Source organism: Ricinus communis, chromosome 8, assembly GCF_019578655.1.
Source record: "Ricinus communis isolate WT05 ecotype wild-type chromosome 8, ASM1957865v1, whole genome shotgun sequence".
Lineage (NCBI taxonomy): Eukaryota > Viridiplantae > Streptophyta > Magnoliopsida > Malpighiales > Euphorbiaceae > Ricinus > Ricinus communis.
The window spans coordinates 7,524,646-7,548,294 of NC_063263.1; the positions used below are offsets into that span (position 1 = coordinate 7,524,646).

General features: G+C 29.4%; 2 protein-coding genes across 3 annotated transcripts; both read right to left on the reverse strand.

Moving 5' to 3' along the window:
• Positions 1-4,363: 4,363 nt before the first annotated feature.
• On the reverse strand, positions 4,364-10,729 carry LOC8284703 (probable phospholipid-transporting ATPase 4). 2 transcript variants are annotated; one of them, XM_048378044.1, is made up of 11 exons: positions 10,359-10,729; positions 7,831-9,778; positions 7,631-7,741; positions 7,088-7,364; positions 6,919-7,007; positions 6,737-6,824; positions 6,435-6,644; positions 6,175-6,300; positions 5,665-5,763; positions 5,325-5,516; positions 4,364-5,231 (listed from the first exon to the last, which is right to left on the reverse strand). In XM_048378044.1, exons 2-11 carry the CDS (start codon positions 9,651-9,653, stop codon positions 4,551-4,553), a joined length of 3,696 nt encoding a protein of 1,231 aa, XP_048234001.1. In that variant the 5' UTR covers positions 9,654-9,778; positions 10,359-10,729; the 3' UTR covers positions 4,364-4,550. The 2 variants fall into 2 exon arrangements, with proteins under 2 accessions (XP_048234001.1, XP_015576118.1); XM_015720632.3 differs by having other exon boundaries at positions 7,831-9,782.
• An 8,400-nt stretch (positions 10,730-19,129) lies between these two features.
• LOC8284704 (coatomer subunit zeta-1-like) lies at positions 19,130-22,313 on the reverse strand. Its single transcript, XM_048378673.1, has 6 exons — positions 22,116-22,313; positions 21,239-21,398; positions 20,231-20,378; positions 20,057-20,134; positions 19,673-19,757; positions 19,130-19,405 (listed from the first exon to the last, which is right to left on the reverse strand). The coding sequence occupies exons 1-6, from the start codon at positions 22,134-22,136 to the stop codon at positions 19,346-19,348; spliced, it is 552 nt and encodes a 183-aa protein (XP_048234630.1). The 5' UTR covers positions 22,137-22,313; the 3' UTR covers positions 19,130-19,345.
• Between the last annotated feature and the right edge of the window lie 1,336 nt (positions 22,314-23,649).

A 23,649-nucleotide genomic window follows, 5' to 3' on the forward strand; every position in this document is an offset into this window, starting at 1 on the left:
AGCTTTATTAATTAATTAATGTTTTAAGAGTCCTTCATTCAAATTACAATTATTATTGCTTATGATTAGTTGCTTTCAATGCAAGTTTATTTTTGTACCTGTTGTTTATATGCAAACTTTTAGTGTAGAAATCAAGTTTTTCTTCTGTTTCTTTATACTTTATTGGAGTTTGATGCTTTTCTGGACCACAATGTTAAAATACATATAAAATTTAAATTTATGATAATTTTTTAATAATAATAATTTAAAAAAACTTTTTACAGTTAAAACTATCTATGGAAGTTAGAAATAAAAGAAAAAAACCATCTTTTTTTTCTTCATTTTTTTTTCTTTTTTTCTTCTTTTTGTTCAGTTATATCTTACTATATTTATATTCTTCCTTAATTTTCTTTGGCTGGGTCATGTTTACTTTTTTACCACTTATTTTGTGCATTAAAGATTAATTATTGGATATGTTTTGTTATTAATGTTTAATCTTTTTTTGTCAAATTATGTTTAGTTTCTTTATGTTAAAATAGATAGAAATTTATGGGTTTTTTTTATGAAAATGATTTTGTTTCTATCATAAATGTGGGGTAGTTTTAAGTTTTTCAATATAAAAGTTTTTTTTTAAAAGAAATATAGTAAAAATGTGTGCTGTATTTACTAATTTTAAGTTTCCAGAAATGGGTTTGTCGTTTTTGTTTCAGATTTCATATAGTAAGAGCAAATATCGTATTTATCTTCTTTACTTTAGTTTTCTCATTGGTTGATTGAATGGTAGCCTTAGCTAATAGTAAAAGTAATTAATTATTGCAAGAAAGATATCAGAAATAATTCAAATAATTATTGATTCATTTTCCATTTAAATATAAATGAAAATACTAATGTTATGTTTGATTGAAATTCATTAAAAAAATTATTTTATTTAATAAAAATATATGAGAAATAAAATAAAATAGAAATAATAAAATTGAAGGAGATATTTTAGTGTTGCAGAATATATTGATAAATTAATATAGAATTTATTTGTAAATTTTACCTATTTTCGTAGAATTTAATTTAGATATAAATATTTTTATATAAATTTGAATATGTAAAATTTTAAATTAATTTTCATTTCATTCAATTTTAAATTTATAAATGAATTCCATAAGTTTTATGAATTTTAATTAAACACGGTATTAAAAAAAATAATTGTTATAATTTCAAGGCGAAGCTTTGAGTATTTGACTCTTTCTATGGTAGAGTAATAGCAATCGATTCTAAGTCATATTTTAATTTATTCTCCCTATTGGATTAGATTATACTAAGTAAACAGCATATTCAAAGCTGATGACAAAAGGAAACAATTACGGAAGAGTTATCTGGACACCTTCTAGTTATTAACTTTGTCTATTGCTGTTTTCATTTCTTCTTTTTCTTTCTTCTTGTTGATTTAAGTGGAAAATACATAAATATATCTCGTGGTTAAGTGATTTTGCTATCATTAACTTTTTAATGATAACAAGATAACATGTAATTTAACTTTTTATATTTTACTATCTTACAAGTTAATATCTTTAGGCTCCTATAATTTAATATTAATTTTTAATAATAAAATTATTATATAGGTGATTTGATATATCAAAATTAGTACTCACAAGTGTACACACCAAATTATAGTACGTGCAAATTCACTACGATATCGATATCACAAGGAACTGTAGAGCATATATTATAAAAACTAACTATCCACAAAAATACTAAAAATAAATCTAAACAATCTAAGCCAATGTTTTGAGAATAGTTTGATGTTTATAAAAGAAATTAAATAAATTATAAAGTAAATATACAAATTGAATTATTAATGAAAGCTATATAATAAAATAATATTTTGTCTGGTGAATACTTAGTAATCACCTTATTTTTCCTTAAGTCCAAATTTAATGAATGAGATAATGACGAGTCTTTTCCCTAACATACTCAAACTAATAATGCAGCCTAAGTTCCTTATACTAATAAAGATTAAACTAAAGATGGTGTTTATAATATATTTAATCTAAAGATTTTCATAACAAATATTATTATTAAATTGATATGATGATCAACTAAAAATAATAAATGAAACTACTAAACTTTTGAATGTAAAGAAATCATTCATTAAACATATATAAATAAGGTTCATACATAAATAAAAAGCTAAACTAAAGACTTATAGAAATTAGTCTGACATATTTAATCCAACGATCATTGCAATTAAATAGAAAGATATAAAAATAAAGCAGAAAATGAAAGCTCCCTCAAAATTCAGAAATTCTTAAAGAGTATGAAGATGATTAATCATTACTCTCCATTTCTTAAAAAACTTCTTAGATCTTCAAAGAGTAATGCACAAATCAAAGCTAAATGTTTTTTTGAGATAAACTGTAGAAAGTAACAGAGAAAAGAATAATGGACAGGTACATATTGAACTCTCCCTCCCCTTGTAACTGGTCTCCACTACTTGTAAAGATTCATTCTACAGAGTCCTACTCTAAGCATAACATCTCTAATAGTTATCTCTTAACTTTCCTAAATAAGACAAATAACTTAAAAGTAGTTATCCATAATTATATAATAACTAATTAATTTCTCTTTGCGGGCCTTGTATTCTTTTAGCTAGGTCTATAAAATTAGTAGTCCACGCGTCTTTATTCTGAGTCTAAACAGCGACAGTCTAATTCAAGCCCATTTATATATATTTAGCTTATATTTTCTCTTTTTGCCTATTAATACTTGAAATTAAACCATAAAGCTAAAGTAAGGTAATAAACATATATTTTCACATATTATGTATATAAAACATACTAATAAATTACTAAAATACATTAAATATATGTATGTAATATTTACCTATCATGATTTACCACCAAATCAACTATCATGATACTTCTAAAAATATTATTATTTTATTTTAAAAAATATTTCTTGTTACTCTTAATAAAATTAGAAAATAAATATTAGTTTTATTTAACATTGAATTCAATGTAGTTAATTATATGCTAAAATCACTTAATAAGTGATTTTATTATTGAAAATGAGTAATATACAAATATTAAATTATAGAAATCTAAAAATATTAGTTTATAAGCAGAAATGTAAAGGAATGTAAAGGAACTAAATCATATGGTACTTCTTTGTCATGAAAAAACCAGTCCCTTGAGTGTAAAAATGCTAAACCACAAGATACTTTTTTATACTTTTTCTTGATTTAACATCTATATTTTAAGTTAAAATTCTCTCCCTTTATTTATAACTATTAATTTATCGGGGCATTATTATTATTATTTTAATTATAAAATCAAGTTAAAAATAATATTTAATATTAATTTATAAAATTTTAAAAGAAATAATAAACTAATTATTCTTAACTTAATTTTTTTAAAATTCTAAAATTTTATTAATGCAATAATATAAAAATTATTTATTAATTAATTTTAATATTATATAAATTAATAAATCAATATAATTGATATTGCTATTTTTAAGATTAGGTTTATTATATAATTAGAAATTTTATTTATTATCAATATAATATTAAAAAATAATTTAAGGTGTTATTTTCTAGAATTAGAATTATTATCTAATTATAAAATTAATTATTAATTAATAAAATATTAAAATATAATTAATATATTATTTTTTTTATAATAAACTTAGTATCATTATCTAATTAAAAAACTAAATTATTAATTAATATAATATTAAAATACGCCTGCCTTTCACTCCTACTGAACTAGCCAAGCCTTATGTGCCAACCGTTGACTCCTGTTTACTACCTATTGCTACTGCAAATGGGAGCTTAACTCCTAAAGAAGCGCTTCACGAAGCCTCCCGGAATTATATATATTTTACAGAAACGTGAAATCAAAGTGGGTGATAAAGTCGTTGGAAGATATAGAAATAAAGGCATCATTTCCAAATATATATATATATATTAAAAAAAGTTAGATTTAAAATAATTAATCAATTCCTATCTCCAAAGAGTATGCCCAGAGAAGTATTGCAAAGTCATACTTGAAACTTACTCAGGAATAGTCCAAATATTATTTCTTCCATTACACAATTGAGAAGCTAAAATAAAGACCAGTTCTTTCTTTTATTTTTTAAATTTTTATGTTTTGACTTTAAAGATTCAATTCCAAGTTAGAAAATGGAATTCTAAACGAGAGAAAGGAAGACTGAGAAGCAAAAGAAGAATGAGGTTAGTATATATATATATATATATATATATTATATATATATTATATAACTACTATTTTCACAAGCTGTTAATTTCTCAAATGTTAATAGGTAGTGTACATACAACAGCTCAATGCTTCTGTATAATGAATGGGACTTCATCCAACCCCACTTTACCAGATTTGAAGAAGAAAAAGAAAAAATAAATCACTGCAAAATGAATCATTACTAGGGCCATGATAAAGAAAGAAAAAAGAAAAACTGCAAACAACCAAAACCCTACAAGCTTTGTTCCCCTCCCCCAAAAAAATTAAAAGGAAAAGGAAAGAAATAAAAAGAAAAAGAAAAAATATATATATTAGACAAGGTTATGATGGAGAAGATGCGTAACTTTGTGTTTGTGATACTATGGTTGAATGTTTCTTCTGCAGCCTTCCTTTTAACTGTCTGATCTTTGCATCCACCCTTACAGAGAAACCAATCTTGGTTTCTTGTCTTGCCTTGGACCGTTCTCTTCTCCACATGTGTTGATCCTCGACGTCCTTCTTGTAGTACTTGATTTCTTGGATGATGTGGTGATCCATTGGATGGATACATCTTTGGAATGATATGTGAACCAGGTATGGCAAATTACATGTAACTGTCACCAAGAAAATGGAACACCAGTATATGGGTGCTGGACCAAGAGCTTCGACTAAAATCTTGAAGGCATTCCCAGAATAGATTGGTGATATCATTCCATAGAGTAAGAGAAACAAGAACCAAGCTGCAATGCTTCCCCAGACAAATACATGTTGAATCCATGTGAAGTGGCTCATTGTAAGTGCTATCTGGCAGTTGACAGCACAGATGATGCAAGAGAACATAGTGGTACCCACGATTGCCATGTCAGCAGTTTGACCTCCTTCGCGGAATGGTTGATCGAAAAGGATGACAAGATTGAGAAAGAAAATAACAATAGAGGAATAAAGACCATTGCCCATCCATCCGAGTATCCTATACCAGTCGAAAAATAGATTTTTGGGTCCTTGCTGATACAGTGCTGGAAACTGCAATAGGAATATAGTGTGCATTAGAAAATTTATTAAAAAATTAAAATCATATTGGCGGATGGATCAAAATAACAGCCACGACAAACTAACCTGTAAGCAGACCTCAGAAGAAACATCTTGCTCAAAAACTCCAAGCGAAATAACAGGAAGAGAGGTCAGAACAACATTGAACAATAGCATGTACCAGTCATCATAAATTGACTGCCCCGAAAAGGCTGTAAAAGCCTCAAAGTAGAACAGGGTAAGACCAAATGCTATATTTTTGTAGAAGAAATAGCAAATCTGCAATAAAACATCCAGGTTTAAATACAGATTACCCTAGATGGAAACTTCATATGATCCCTGTCTGATAACCATATCCACGCAGTGAATGCAACTACAGTAAAATTAACAGAAAAAGAAATCAAGATGGCTATAGTTTGATTATTACCATCTGAGCAATTCTCTTGTAGCACCAGTGTCCATGCACTACTAGAAGTCTTTCCAAGAAACGAAACTGGGAGATAGAGAAATCACTGGCCATCACAGCCTGTAAATGATATTGCAAGTTGTGTAAGCTTGCACTGTAATGTCAAAAAGTATAAATAAAAGGAGAACCTAGATGCATTTTTGTTTTTTATTTTTTGGACATGTTACAACATTGATCTCAACAGAGTAGAAAAAGAAGCCCATTAGGAAGAGGGCCTCTAGAATAACTATTCAATATGAAGTTCGACTTGAGCCCGCATATAGCAGACAGGCATGGTGCTTCTCTTGTGTGACCCTATTATAATAGGCATAAGGGGAAGGGGAATAATTACTTGCAGTCACCAACAGACAGAAGGAATTACTAGCTTGCAAAAGTAAAAATCTAAAAGAGCCCAATTTGTAAAGGAACCGAATTGGTGAAATACTATTATTAGAGATGATTTATGCAGGAGGAACCCAATACTTTACTAACCTGCATACCTTCCACCCCACTGATGCCAACACCAATGTCAGCTTCTTGAATCATTCCCACATCATTAGCACCATCACCTATTGCTAAGGTGGTTCTTCCAGTTCCTTCTTTCACTAACCTTGTTACCTAGTAAAAACAAAACACAACAACAAGAATAGCATAATTGCCTGCACTAATAAGGAGTTTGCTGATTTGGAATCCAAGTCCAAGAGAAAAGGTCAATTTAAAAAGTGAGCAGGTAAGAAAGAAAAGGACCATACCAGTGCCTTTTGCTTGGGAGAGACACGACAGCATATGACAGATGCACAATCGACTGCTAATGCCAAGAACTGATGCTTCATATCATCCTCAAGAGCATAAGTCAGAGTTTTCCCATCAATAATCAATGCAAATGCAGCATGAGGATCCTTTTCTAGCTTAATCATTTGAGAGGCATTGGTGATTTGATTCTGAATATTCTCTCTCACAGCCTGTTTGGTAATAAAAAACAACAATGCCTTAACATAAAAAACGACCAATTCCATGAGAACAAAGACTTTACTATCTTGCATGTAGCTTATACCTGTTTAGAATCTTGGGCTATCATATCTGAGTTTGTCACTGTAATACAAATTTGCTTCATTCCCTGTCGAAGCAAACTGCAAGCATATCTGCATCATCGAAAGGAGAGGTTTGTTTCAGCTTCTAGGAAAAAAAGCAATAAGCATGATCAAGAACCTAGTAGGTAATCTGTCAGAGGCCAACCCGATATTGATAGCAGTTTCCATTTTATCTCCTGTCAAAACCCAAAGCTTGAGACCAGCTTGTGCAAGCTTATCAATGCACTGGGGCACCTGTACAGGAAAGTTGGAAATAAGTAGAAGCAAACCAGATATGGCATTAATAGTGACCATAATGCAACAATAATTGGTACCCCTTTTTGCAGTTTGTCCTCCACAGCAGTAGAACCCACAAGAATCAATTCCCTTTCCATCATATCTGCTACGCGCTCAAGCATTGTATCTCGATCAGCACCTATTGATGTTTTGGCTTTCATAAACTCATTATTCCATGCAGTATACTCAGACTCGTCAAGCTTTTTGTAGGCAAGTGCCAATGTGCGCAACCCAGCTTCTCCATATTCATTCAAGTGCCTAGTAGTAGTTTCCTCATACATTCTTCCACTTTTTGATAGACGATCAAAAATGATGCTGTGTAATTGAAGCAGAGGAATAAGGAATGAATGCGAACAAAAAAAGAAAAAGATTTCTATTTTTTTCTATTTTCTGTTTTGGGACCACAGGTAGGGGGCAGGATTTCAAATGGCTTAGAGGCAGTATTCTCAATTTCCCTTTTAGAAAGAACCTAACTAGTTCGAAGAATGAGAATGGTTATATTATTTAGAGTTCCAGTTGCTTACATCTTCAAACTCTTCATAAATGAAAATATCAAGTTAAAAGACGATTAGAAGTCTAACCTGTCAGCACCTTTGCAGAAGAGTAGAATCTGTCCATCCTCATTCCTGACAATTACGGACATTCGCTTTCTTTTGCTAGTAAATTCCAACAAATTGAGAACTTTGAACTCTCTGCAAGATTCCAAAGAGGCAGGCACAATGAGGACTGATGGAAAAGAAAAGGCCCAACTAACTACAAAATTGTTCATTTGCATCCTTACCTTTCGACCGATTGTCCTGGATGAGCATATTTTTCACAGATAAACACACTTGATTGAGTTCTTTTACAAAACTCAAAACCAAATTCTCTTGCTGCAACAAGAAAGGCTCCTTCATCAGGAGACTCTGCTTCATATGTGAAACTGCCAGTCTCTTCATTCAGCTCTGGAACAGCACTCTGACAAATTGCTAATATCCGGAAAAATAACAAAATGACATCTGCATTTGGCTCCTTTAACCAATTACCATCCATGAGGCGGCTGTCCTCAAAACTAAACCCCTTCAAAACTGGCTTCTGATCCCTTTCATCTTTAGAAGTAATGACAGTCTCCAATTCAATTTCTGGTGCTCCACTTCTAGTCTCCCACGAGTTATGTGTATGGCTATTAGGCCTGGAACCATTAGATAATTCATCGTCCTGCTCCTCAAGGTCCATTGCAATCTGTTTTGCTGCAGCAAGTTCAACTTCACTGGAACGCACACCATATGCAGTGCCAGCAATGGAACATTTTAGGAAATCCATCTGATTACAGGTCAATGTTCCAGTTTTATCAGAGAGGATAGTATCCACCTGTCCCAATTCCTCATTTAGGTTTGATGTCCGCGCTTGGGCAGTATTGCCAGTTTCTTCATCATACATGTGCAGGTCTTCATCAATGAACTTTGCTTGACAAACTTTCACAACCTCAATTGAAACATAGAGAGAGATGGGAATTAAATACCCATAAAGAATGAGAGCAGTTATCAAATGGGCTAGACCTGACTTGACAGGGCTGTCGGGATCATACAAATTTTCAGGTTTTGAGGGTTGCATGTACCACCAGTCTGGCATTTGTAACTTTATCTTCACTGCAAAACCAATTGAGCTCATCATTGAGATCAGCAGAAGGATGCTGAAAAGGATATAAATAATTTTATCCATTTTTCTTTCAATTCTGCTCCTCTTTGAAGGGGACTTGGTTGAGTTCTGCATGACTTTGCTGTCAAAGCCAGTGAATATCACAACCCCATATACAAAGGCTGTATTCCTGAGCTTAGAATCTCTAAGCAGAATCTGACTAGGATCAAGAGGATAAACCTGCCGCTCATACTCAATATTACCTATGAAGGTGTAAAGACTGGGGTTTGGGTCTTCACATTTTACAGTTCCTGTAAAATTTTTGAAAGCCTCATCATCCTCGAGAGACAAGGTCACCTCCAATGCTCTTTTTGGCTTCAAGTTTGTCTCACCATCTAAGTTCATAGTCTCCACATAGCATATCCCATCTTCATAACTACTGGACAATAAAAGCAGATCAGCTGGAAAAAACTGATCCTTTTCCACTTTCACCACATCACCAACCTGAATTTTCTGCCATGGCTTATACTGAAAAACACCATCCCCTGTGTGGACACTAGCTTTCCTGGTATTAACCTTCATGTCTTGCATGAACCTACGCCAATCTTCTAAAGCTTCCTTTGCCATACTAATACCAACAACAAAAGCCAAAGGGAAAATCATGCTGACAGCAGAAAATGGGGCAACAGGTGTAAGTGAAAGAATAGCAGCCAAAAGGAAGTAGATATTGGCAACCCGCCGAAACTGCTCAAAGAGTGCCTTAGGAAGGAAGGTCACGACATTGTACTTGGTGGTGGATATATAATTTGAACAGTATTTCAAGGGCTTTTTCCGGTGCATACTTGGTTGGTTGCAGTGAACCATTCTTGAATATCCAGGGCCTTCAATCGGATGTGGTGCCTCATCATGTTCTGTTCTTGGTCGCATACATGAAAACGGGTGAAGATGGCTCCTTCGAAGCCTCGCCCTTATCCTTCCTCGTGTCATCTCTCACAGATTAATCTCAAGGCTTATATCGGCTCAAACCCCAAAAGGGTAACCACAAATCCTGCCTTCAATGCAGATATCAAAGGTGTCCCTTTTGGCTTATGCACAATTTATTTTTCCAAAGCCTGCCTAAGGAAACAAACACAATATAGGAAATTAACTTAAAAGAACATACATTTAACAAATAGTATATAAATTTAAAACCAACATGGAGATTTAAACACCAGGCATGAAAATCATACATAATTAAGCTTCAGCATTAAACTCCAAAAAAAAAAAAAAAAACACTCCATCCATGAAATGGATCATATATGAATTTTCACATTCAAAATTCTTAACTACCAGATTTTAGAATTTTAGGAGAAAAAGGACAGAGACAGATAATTAAACAATAATTCCAAATGAGACACATAAGTACAAATCTACATTCGCTAACAGCTAGAAAATTGACAAAAGATCCTCATAATTGACAAACAATCCCTTCGTGATATCTATCCTTCCAGCATTATCAGCTGAAATCAGAATACCCAATTCCACATTCAGCAGAATCACATTCAAAAAAAAAAAGTATTCTTATGAAAAAGAACAAGAAAATGTCCAGCTAGAAAAAAGGGTAACCAAATCTTTCATTAAAAACCTTAAAATTCAAGAACTTCAAACAAGCAAGAACAAGAATGTTATTTTATAATATTAACAAATGATTACCTATTATCAGGAGGCTGGTTCATGTTGAGCAAAAAAAAATTAGCAAATACCCATTTTGAGCAAAAGAAAACAAAAAGGAAAGAATGAGAAGAACAAGAACAAGAAGAAGAAACAAAAAACAGCTGGATTGAGTAGCAGATCAAGAAAGAAAAGAAATTGTAGTTTCGGAGGAAGAAATTTGATTTTCAGAGAGAGAAATAATGAGAGAGAAAGAGGGTTTTAGGCAATGGAGAGAAAGAGGGAGAGAAACTCTTTCTTTCTCTTTGCTTTTTTTATTTTTATTTTTTTTGGTTTGATTTTCTTTTTAGTTTTTCTTTTGTTTTATGTTTTTGGTTCTCTCTCTCTCTCTCTCTCTCTCTCTCGCTCCCTCCCTCCCTCCCTTTCTCTTCGATGCAAGCAAGTCAGAGCCAATGCCAGCAATTTCCGGGGTGCCTTCACTTCACTTCCCTTATTAACCTTTGCTATATTTTCTTTTTTTTTGTTTTTCAAAAATAGAAATTAAACAAAATAAAAATCTAAATTTTCTTGTTTCGTTATACTTACAAAAAAAGGAAAAGAAATCCGAGGGGACGAATCCTAATTTTTTTTACATACATAATAACTTAGTAACACATTATTTGAGTATTTTATAATATAATATATATTTAATACGTAGTGCCTTAATTATTAAAAATATTAATAATAATATAAAATTACAACTAATTAAATATTTTATTTTAAAATTTATATTTAATATAACGGTGCGTTATAATAAATAAAAAATTATATACAACAAATACTTATATTTAAATATAAATCACTAATATATATTTTAATTATTTATTTATTAATTTAATATAAAATTTAAATTGGATAATTTATTTATTTTTTAATTTCATTCGCCAAGAAACTGATATGAAATACCTAACTTTTAGAAAAAGAAAGTATTAAAAATATACAACATAATTTTTGTACAGATTCTTGCACGTTAAAATGACCTGGCAAACAGTGTTTGAGAGCCAGTCCTTTTAAAACTGGTCAGCGCGTGGGACCTACTTTTCTACGTGGCAAGAAATCTTATAATTAGTAAATAAACTACTACTTGCCAGTCTTCATTTATGGACAAAAATAACCAAAAATATACGGAGAAAAAGGTAAAGAGTTAACATAATAATACATATTTAATATAATATTTACAGTGAATTTCTGCAGTTCTTTTACATTTTCAGAACCACAAAATTTGGCAGAGATTTAGGAGTCTTTTTATTAGGATTTACTGAATTTTGCAATTAATGGAGAAACATTATTAAAGTAAGTTTGCAATGAAACATAATTTTATATTTATTTATTCTCTGTGCATAATATAAAATTTATTGATCTATTTTAATAATAAATATATATAACTTTTAAATTTTACTTTTTTTTTTTTTTTTAAGAACCATTTTAGCTTACTACTAAACTAATAAAGCATATAAAATGTTTATCATACTTATCACAATGGGAATTCTATTACAATTTGTATGAACAAATATATGATTTACTTTTGTACTAAAAAGCATATGTGGGAACCTGGTTGTTATAATAATTAGTCATGTTTCAATTTTAATGACATGTTTGTTGTTTTGTCTTTTGGTCAAACAATTATATTTTCATTTAATTGTACAATCACACAGCTGGGTTTTGTTTGTATTTTGCTTTCAGAAAATAAAAATACATTTTCAATTAGTATTATGGAAATTAAAAAATATATATCTGCAAAATTTAAAAATCTTAAGTAATTTTCTTTTTCCATGTAATAGGATTAATTAAGCCAAAGCTTATCCATTATTCCATAATTATGTGAGTGAAGATGGGTTTGAGTTTATTGTAGTTTTGTTTATCATGTCAGGAAAAGGGTCGAGAAAGTTGTCACTACTTCATGTGCCTGAAAGTATTTTAAAACCTGACTCTTTGTATTTGTTGCATTGTTTATTTAGGACCATTTTGAAAAAAAGAAGACAAGAAAATGATTGTATTTGAACAAATAAGAACAGAGTATATTACATTCTAAATATAGCCTACAATGTCATTTTTCTTTGGGCTGCTACTAGAATTTTGAACAATTTAACAAAGGAATAACATGTCATGTTAAGAAATATTCATAATATATAAAGAGTGAGTAGTGGGGGGTAGGGCCTGCATTAAGGTCTCCCACTCCAATTTGCAACACAGTCAAATAGCCAACTAGGAGACATTACAATACTAAATCCATTCAACAAAAATATTCTGCACTACAATCATGCATGTACATTTTGTTATTTAATTTAGGTATATAATAAGGAAATATTAATACACATATATTGTTACTATAATCTTATTCTCATAGTGAATATATAGGCTCCAACTTATTGTTTAATCCAATAATTTCATATAACCTTCATAGATTATTTTATTTATTATTATTTAATATTAAACGATTGTCGAACGGATTCCAAATCAAATTAGAATTTTATTTTTTATGATAAAATACTATAGTAAAGGTTTTAATGTAGCCATATATCTTTAGAAATGGTAAATTTATGGAGTAATTAATATTTGTCTATTGTATTTTTTCATATTATACTACATACCCCATAACATTCAGAAAATATCTATTTTCATCGTTCTATTTTGTAATTTTATATTAGAAACTCATTCCGTTAAAATTTCTATTAGGAAATCGTTAATTAGATTTGGTTTTATATTATTTGCCTCCCGAATTTTTGTGTAATACACAAATTCCTCTCTATATTTTATTTATTGCACTAAAATTCCCTTGCGTTTTGAAAGTCAATGTAAATAATGATCTAAATTGATAAAAGAAATATAGTTTGATCTTTAAATTTTTAATATTTTGATTAATATAAGTACTTTTACGATATTTAAATTTTATTAGAATTTGATTATGTTAAATATTAGAGTAATTAAAGAACACTAATTAATTATTTTTATACAAATACTAAAATTAATTTTTGCATAAAAATTAGACAAGAGAGTTTTAGCATAATAAATGAACTATAAAGGGCAATTTGTATATTACATCAGACATCAAAGAGTAAATAGTATAAAACTAAATCTAATTAATGTTATTTAATAAAAATTCTGAAAAAATGGATTTATAATACAAAATAGAAAGATAAAAAAATATATATTTTTTAAATATCAGAAAGTAACGGTATAATATAGACAGGGGATAAAATAGTAATTATACCTAAATTTATTTTTAGATATTGTGTTAGTAATATTGAATCATATGGTATAGAAATGTTGAGAATCTAAAATGCAAGGTGGCCATCCTTTTCTTGCAAGTATAACATTTTCTTAATATTCCTGATTATGTGCAATTTGATTAGTTTCTTATGAAAATTGTGACAAGGGAACATATTATAAATTGCACATGCATTTCCCTAGACAAATAGAGGAACCCATGAAGGTGGCATTAATTGTATTCCACAAAAATCAATAACATTGGAAAATGCCTTCTAATCAATATCTTTATAAACTCTTAAGATTATGAATGACAAATCTTTTACCATGGTGTAAATTCTTTTTTCTTTTCTTTTAATGAAATACCATAATCATATTTTTACACTTAAAGCTTTATATTAACTTTTGATATAAACTTCTTTTAAAATATGATTAGATGTTTAACTGACTGTTAATTTGGAAACTGGATATTTAATCATTACTTTGAAAAGAAAAATATAGTCAAGTTATGAAGTAGGGTCATCATAATTAATATAACTGATTGATCACCAAAGTTGGATGGTGTTTGTACTAATTGGTTGGACTATTGCTAAGATGAACATGTTGATGTTAATAACAATGCTATTGGCATTGTGTAGTATTGTCATGACTCATGACCTAGCTTTTTCCAATTATTATTTTTATTTTTATTTTTATTTTGTTCCACCATTATTTTATAACATTAAATGTGCATAAAAAGGATGACCCACAATTAATTAATTATTTGTGAAGATTTTTAAAGCAGTAACCAATGAGAAGATAATGGGCTCCATATCATCACCACCCACCATCAAAATCATAATATAGATTGAAAGCAACTTAGTTTCACAAATTCAGAAATTATTGTATTATGTTGTTTATTCCTTGATTTCATAATTTTTCACATAATTAAGTAGAAAATTAGTAACTATTATCACTCATAAAAAAATAATTAATTAGTTTTTTCGAAAAATAGGACTGCCAAATGTTTCCATCATGATTAATTTAACATAAAGGCTTAATGGAACTAACATCTTTTAATTAATTAGTTTTCGTTTAGATAAATATGGCCAAAACCCAGTAGTGCATTAGCTATTAGCTAATTAAGATACTAAATAATTAATATTATGTATTAGTTGCATATTATAGAAAACGTGTACGGTTTGCTGAACTAATCCAAATTATACTATATATTAAACCAAACCCAAGTTAGGTTTTAAAACAATAATTAAGTTTCTTATCAATTGTGATGCTGAAATTATCATAAAATTAAATGAAATGGTTATATTTTTTCAATTATGTTCCAAATAATCCAGAATTAATAGATTTTTGCTCAAAATATTTTTATATCAAACAAAACCAATGAATTGAATAATATAATATTAGTTTCACCTCAAAATATAAAAAGAAAATGTTTAGCAATTTTTTTATCTCACTAAATAACTTTTTCTTTTTTCATAAAAGAAAAAAAGAAGAAACTGATTGACCAGAAAATAAGGAATTTAGGAGTGGTTTGGTATGGAATAAGCAACTAAGAAATAGAGATTTTAATTGTAATTAGATTATATAATAAAAAATAACTTATTTAAAGTGCTACGTAAGTAGAACTTTTATAATTTTTAAATATATTTTTATTTAATTTATACTATTACTGTTATAAAAATATATATTAATAATATTGATGAATATATTAAATAGTTTAAATAAATATACAAATTCTGAAACATATACTTTGAAAAGAAATATTCTGTTCATATATATACGGAATAAGGCTTTGATATTTCTTGACTGGCTGGTTCGTGATTCCCCAAATTCGAAGGTCTGTGGGACTTGAATTGAGTTGCACGTTTTTGGGGAAATTCATGCGAAATAGACAGCCCATGATTTGAGGTTTGAAAATTTGAATATGAGAAAGGGAAGAAAAAGACATTAAAATTATCCATTTTACTTGTTTTGTTTTGTTTTGTTTGTTTCTATAATGAAATACACAGATAGCCACTCTTTTGCTCTTCCTTTACGCTCGTACATTCTCTCGCCCACGTGCTTTTCTTGCCTATTTTAATTATATATTTCTATACATCAAGATAATTGAATAAATAGTTATTCATCTAAATAATAGAATTCATCATTTAATATTAAATTATAAAATATTTATATATTAAATCTTATTTTCTTTTATTTGTTGCTGTGTGTCTAATTATTAAGTATTTAAATATCTAAATTTAAAATTAAGTATATAAATTTTAAAAACTCAAAATCGACTGAACCCCACCAAAATATAATATTTGAAACAATTTAGTGATGAAAGAAGAAGAATTGTTGATTCTTGTTATATAGTACAGGTTTCGTACAAGTGGTGCGTATATCTTTTAGTATTGATTTCGACGTTGGATTGGACTGTTGTGGCAAGATTTTCCCACCCGAAGAGACCAATTCAAGCCAACCTTCCCAAAACAGAAATGCCACCGCTACTTCAAATATATTTATACATATATTTTGAAGCACTGGCGTTATATGTGTTCGTGGGATTCATCGGTTCAGGAGTTATATATTAAATTAAATTATATTAGCTGACTTATATTTATTTAAAATTAATAAATTAATGAATTTTCATAAATAGATGGCTAGGATAGGAGAGTTATTTTCTGAACCGGGCCTTGGCTATGACCGAAGGTTCAAGGTGGATTCCACCTTGTAAATGCCAATGGGACTCACTCCTGTCTCTTGGTTGGTTCACGGAAGACTCAGTCCAGGCAAGTGGCTTCCCTATATCGCCAAGCTGATTTGGGCAAATTATTTGCAATTGTTTGGAGGGACCAACTATTTGAGTTCTCACAAGTGGCGGCAACACATATACTGTTGTTGTCATCTGCCGCTGTTAAGCAAATGTCAATAGTAGATCCCATCCGGCTGCTATTTGCCTGCTGCTTGTTAACAAAATTTTGAGAAAATAAATTTTGGGCATTCACAAGGCTTAATTATAAAATAATAGATGAGCTTTTGCGTCTTTTTTTTTTGTTTTAATTTAATAAAATATCATTTTAATTATAGTAATGTCATATATGATTTTGTAAATTGTTGCAACTCGACCCATAAATCTGTTGTCAGGTAAAATTGATCCTACACAGCAACCATAGCTTAAATGACTTAAATACGTAAAACCCACGTATAATACACATTAAAGAAAGGTACCATTTCAAGTCTTAACTTTTTTCTAAAAATACTAAAGGATGACGTATTCTTGAAAGAAACCCTAAATTAATACAAGGATTGATCATCATTCTCATCACAACGCTCTTGGGATGTTATGCTGCTCCCATTGACCATATCAATTACCGCTTTGCACTCGCCCTCAAAACTAACATGCGACAACCCCTTTTCCTTCGCCAAGTGAATTCCACTTCTAAAGGCTAAAAGCTTCGATTAGGGCTACACTGGAACAAATTTCCAATTGGAAGGAACTATCACCACAAACCCTTCCTTGAGAGTCAAGCTAATGTTTGATACTGCATACACCCTTCCTTGACCACAATCCAATAATACTAAGATTTTTGATACTATATATATATATATTAATTTATGAAATCTAAAATTATTTTAACATGTATGTTTAATTTTTGACACATAAATTTTTTGTTTTGACATGTGTATTATTTTTAAAACATGACATTCAAGTTTATGTACAATTTTATAGTTTTTTATATTATTTTATTAATTAATGAGTTACATTTCTAGTTAAACACTGACTCTAAATCTAAGAAATAGGATATAAATTATATTTTAATTTTATATTAACTAATAAATAATTTTCTAATCAGATAATATATTAATTCTATTCTAAAAAAACATATTATTTATATTTTACATTATATTAATTAATAAATTAATTTTTTAATTAGATAATAAATCTAATTCTAAAAATAACATTTTAAATTAACATTATATTTAATAATAAATTAATTTTTTTAATTATATAATAAAATTTTAATTCTAAAAATAGTAATATCAATTATAGTATTAAGTTATATAATACTAATATTAATTAACAAATATTTTAAAAGTAATTTTTATATTATTATACTAATAAAATCTTAAAATTTTAAAAACTAAAAATATTTAGTTTGTTATTATTTTGTAATTATTATAAAGTAATATTAAAAGTTAAAATTTTTATTAAATTATATCTATCAACTTAATTTTATAATCGAAATAATAATAACGATCATATGTAACGTACGGATAAACAACTAGTATATATTAATTTCTAAAATCTAAAATTATTTTGACATGTATGTTTAATTTCTGGTACTTATAATTTTTATTTTGATATATATATTATTTCTAACACATGAAATTTAAATTTATATATAATTATTATATTAATTTATTAATTAGTAAGTTATATTTTTAATTAAATTTAATTTTATTATAAAAAATAAAAATTTTAATTATTTTTTAATATTATATTAACTAATGGCACAGCAACAAAAATCGAGTTCCCGGAAATGTTTGAAGGGGGAGGGAAGAGGAAAATTCAGAAAAAGAGAAAGAAAAAAAAAAGAAGGAATCTTTTTTTTTTTTGGTTAAAGATAAGAGGTAACCTGCAAGCGTGTAACGTGCTGACACCATAACGGCCGTCCAACGTGTTGACTTGTTAAGTGAAGAGAGTCTGAGTCTGTAAATTTGCACGTGCATTTGTTATTATTCTGGCCATGCCTGCACCCGAACCTGAACCTCGCAGATCAGATCTACTTATTTGTCTCTCATCCGCTACCCGTAAATGCTTCAACTGCCGACTAGCAACAATTATTCTATGTCCCCTCATTTTTTCTCCATTTTAGTACCTCAATTCTTTCAATTTTAATTTTTTATCCAAACTATACTTGCAATCAATTCAAGAATAAATAGTATAAATACAACTTAAAAAATATGCACAAATAATTGAATTCACATCTACGACAACCCTAAAAGAATTCATTCAAAAAAGACTTTTCTTTTTCAGATACAACTTTAAACCCTAAATAGTTTTTGAATTCTTTTTTGACATATACTTCAAAACGACGTCATTTTAAATTAAATTGCAAAAGAAAGAAATATGGCAACTTGCAACGAGCTACCGGATAAATCGAGTTTTAAAAATCTACCTGAACCTGACTGAATTGGCCGCCGGTCCAGACTGAGTTTGATAACTATATTCCCAAGTAGTACTTTTCAATGAAGATCTTCCAGATTTTAAAATTTTTCTGTAATGAGCATATGAATTTTGAACTTTGAATCGATTATTTTCTTCATACTTCCAATTATAAAGGATGATTTTTATTCCTATAACTCAAAGTGTTCAAGAAAGCGAAAATGCTTACGTGCAGTTAATGGTTTTCAAGGGAAAAAGAAAACCACTATTATATTGGTCCTACTCCAGTCACAAGAATAATATTGGAGAATGATGGGTTGATGGAGCAGTGCCGTGCAGTGTGAGAATGGTTTGTTTTGTCTGTTTGACATCCGCATAGTGAGCACACAGCAAGCTTTTTACAAGCCAGCTTATAATGTCAAGGAAAGCCGAAACAGTAAGTAATCATTAAAATAAACAGTAATCGTACTCATAACAAGCCAAAGCCAAAACGGAATGGTCCTCACTACTGTTACGCACAACAAAAAAAAACATATATGGGAGGAACTGCTGCTACACGCCAATAGATAGAACAAGCAATTGACCAAAAGAATGAAATGGATGCCATTTTCTCTCCGCATCTGCTGGGAGCTTTTCATTGGAAGAGGGTTCTTGTCAAGTGTTCACGAGCTGTGGCCAATGCTTGGCTTATTGTCTAGAACATTAGCAAATAATTATAAAGAGGTTAGATAAAAGGTGCGGGAGATAAATTGCATGACAACAGCAGTTGGCAAAGCAATAAATGATCTACGCAAATAGTTCCAGAGATTATGCAAGTTGGTGGTTAGCATCATCATTCATCAACTCTCTCTCAAAGATTTAACTTATATCAAATAGCGAACTCGGCAGTTCTTCTATTTCACAAAGTAATATTTGTTTAATTAGTTAACACTGAAATTTATAGATGGATTGAAAATCTAACCTGTTCCGACAAAGGTGCACCAGGATCCATGCTATTTATTGCCACCTTACCTGCAATTACATTAGCATCTGTTTCGAGTATCATCCTGCAAAACCAGAAGCATAAAGTCATGAGTTAAAAGCTTCTTGACCATTAGGAAAGACATGAGCAGCACCTCAGAGTAAGCTACTACATAACCTTAACAGTGAATAGTCCTTAAGTATGGATACCAACTTCCACAATGTCTTCAATTGGAAAATTTCCCTTATAATTATATGTATATCATTGCACTCCAATTCCCAAATTCAAGAAAGAATTGCAGAGAATGTAACATGGAAAAAAGCCAAATAAGGACGGACTAGTAGTGTTGATGTACAGCATGAATTTAAGAAACAGACCGCGTACCCTTTTTCAACAATCTCATCAAGGCACAAGAATATGAGATCCAAATTTTCAAGTGCTTCCCTCTTGTCAACAGTGCCTCTACAGCCGGGATACAGGAATAAATAATACAGAATTAATAACTAAACAATCACCAAATAAAATAAAGAAAAATTCTGAATTTATAGATAACAATACCTCAAGAGAAGGGAAACTGAATCAAAGAAGCCTTGAAGAACAGAAGCTAAGATGAGTTCATTTTCATCATCACCTCCACTCACAAAGAAGTGGAGGTCTTGGATAAATTTATAGACAACAATATAGTTGTCGAACATTGTGATCTCCGCTGCATATAAAAACATGTAAGAAATGGAGGTTTAAGGTATCTAGTAAGCACAAGACCAGATTAAGCAGAATCGCTAAGGCTCATGACTAGCTTCTCTAGTTTTAACTTTACAATGATACAACTATAAGGCAACATGCCTAAGGCCTCACTTGAAAGATTAAACGATAACGCACTAATGCACTGATCCTCCTAATATTCAATCTGCCTATGCATTCACATTCAAAGATTACCCATCTGGTAACTTCAAAGTAAGTTGTTATGCATGGATTGCTAAGGATGAAATGCAAACAAGATAGATGTAGAAGATTTAGCCTACTATTGGGACTTGCTACTCGACCAAAGTTTCCTATATCCCAAAATCAGAAAGCCAGTTACTTAGAATCTTAACCTACCGATGGGATAGTAACTTCAAATTTGATAGGAAAAGATTTCAAGCTAAGTATGATCTTATATTCAATAAAAAGCATACTGAGAATATATAGTCGTGAATTTACTTGTTAGTTATTGACTTTGGTAATGTTGAGAGATGAAACAATGAATTCTAGGCAACTGTTTCATGCGCTGCTGGCACGCAAAATTATCTTTGTGATTAGTTATAAAAGGAGAAATATTCCAACTTGCTTTCTAATGAAACAAGAGATCTTTTTGTTGAACGAAGAAAGGTTGATTGATTGGAATGTAGACTGTTAATGGAGGACTTTGCATTGTATAATAACTGCAAAGACTCATTACTCTATGATGTTCAATTTTGTTACATAACATGCAGATTGATTAATCTGTAATGAACCAATTAACCATTATCTGCAAAATAGTGAAAGCTGCTTTAATATAAATTAGTTTATGGAATTTATGAAGCAAACCTTCTGTCCGGGCATTTGACTTCATAGTCTTTGCAAACAAAGATTTTTCAAAAGCTAACTTTGCGGTATTAGTTGGCCAGTCATCTGAGTAGTACTTGACAGCTACACGCTTCCCTTCAGAGTCCAGCAATAGAATATTCTTAACCATGGGGCATGCATCCTACAAAACACAAAGTTAACATTCAAAATCATGTTCAGGAAGGAATACTATACAAGTCTAGATCTTGAAAAGTATACATATACATTGACCAAGAGATGACAGAAAAAAAAAAAAAACAATCTCGAACAAATCACAAAACCATCAAGCATTACTATTTAGTTCTTGCTCCAAGATTCAACCAAAGCTATCTAATCAAGAAATTTACATGAAAAGAAGTCTCCCATATTGATACATGAACAATCAACCACTGCAATTTAGTTCTTACTCTACTGATTTATCCAAAGCGACAAAATCAACAAAGATACACGATCTTAAACTAATCAAATCCCGTAAGTATTTATCATTTCCATACACAGCCCAGAATCTCAAAACTTAAAATTTCCATATATCACGCCTAAGTCTCGAAAGTCCAGATCAAATCAAGCATAAAGAAGAACATTACACTTTGCCTCATTGGGTTAGGTTAAAATCACAATTGGTACAAAGAGAACTGCTGTAACAAAGAGAGATCCGTAGATAACAGCAAAAAATTAATAACATAACATGAAAAGTACAATTCTCTACTCCTTAATCTCCTAAAATTTCTTAGCAACCAAGCAGGCATGTTCCAAATATAAAATTTTCGGATCGAGATCTAGACATACAGATACAATTCCAGTGAAGTTAAAAGTTGGGGGATCTTTAAAGCATATGGAGAGCGTAAAGAGAGAGACTTACGCGAGAGCCAGAGAACGCCATTGAAGGAAATGTTAGTTGCAGAGATTTTTGCTTCGATCCTGAGCTACTCAAATTTTCTTTAAGTTCGTCCTTTCTTTTGCTAAATGGGCAGTTTGGTACTGTGTGCCAAATCAAGGGTAGATAGCGCAATGGCGATAAATTTTGCTACACCCTTTTCCAAATGGTACTTTCTAAATTTTTTTTTCTTTTATATATCTCTCAAGGATTATAAATAAATTGATAAATTTATCAATATCTTAAATTATCAAATATTACATTAAAAAGTATATTATAAATATTTTAGTAAGAAAATAATTATATTAATTTTAAAAAATTAAATATTTCAAATATATTAATAAAAAAAATAGGATCAAATTTCTATACTGGTTATAAAAGATTTTCACCTTAAATCGATTTTTTTCTTTCTTTACCTATCCTCACATATTCTCTCCAAACTTGTAAGAAATACAAATTGTTATTTTTATTTTTCAGAAATTAGATGGAAATTGAAAAGAAAGAGGAATAATAAAGGATAATAATGGAGAAGAAAGAATATGTGAGAGTGGAGGGAATGACAATATATTTTTTTTTTTGACTAAAAATAACGGTATATTATAAAATTAATTTTAATTTCTATTAGAGTATATGCCTTTTATTTTAGAGAGATAAATAGCATTTTTACTTATAAAAAGTGAAAATATTTTTATGAGTCAAATGCTCTCTTAATTTTTATTTTTATTTTTATTTTATTTTATCTAATAAATATTAATATTTTAATTTTTTTATTAGAATCAAAAGAATTATTTTCAAAGAAAAAAATAAAAAAATATTAGATATCAATTAATAAAATGTATAGGAACTTATAATATATTTACAAAAATAATAAAGAATAAATTTGATTATTCAAATATAGAGAGCCAAATCTATTATTCATTTTATATTTAAAAAATAAAATGTACGTTGAAATCTTATTTTATTGAATAGCTTTTTATAATAAATAATTTAACTTATGTAAAGAGTCATTTGAAAATGATTTTAGAATTCACTCCTATAGTCCTACTGAAACCTATTTATATTACAGTGTGATTTTTTTTACTCAATTATTAATATAAAATTATTCTTTTATAATGTAAATAATAAATTCATTAACTCAACTCAAAACCCTATTGATAATTAAACTCAAATTATTTTGATTTATTCAAACTTATTCATTTCTTCAAGCTCCCACTGTATTTGTGCAAATTGTCCCATATCTAAAATATAAGAAAATAAAACAAGTTTATAATGTAAAAGATAAATCTATTAATTTAAATTTAGTCATATTAATACTCAGATCTAAATTAATTTGATTTGCTCAAGCCCTTTCATTATCTTCTACTATCTTTGCTTTTTTTTTTTTAAAAAAAAAAAAATAATATGTCTTCCACTGTTTTATAATATTTTAGAAGGAATTGATTCATATCAAACTTTCCTTGATTCTCAAACAATGTTCGGTATTAACTAACATGTTTTTTCTTAAAAAAATTAAAAATTA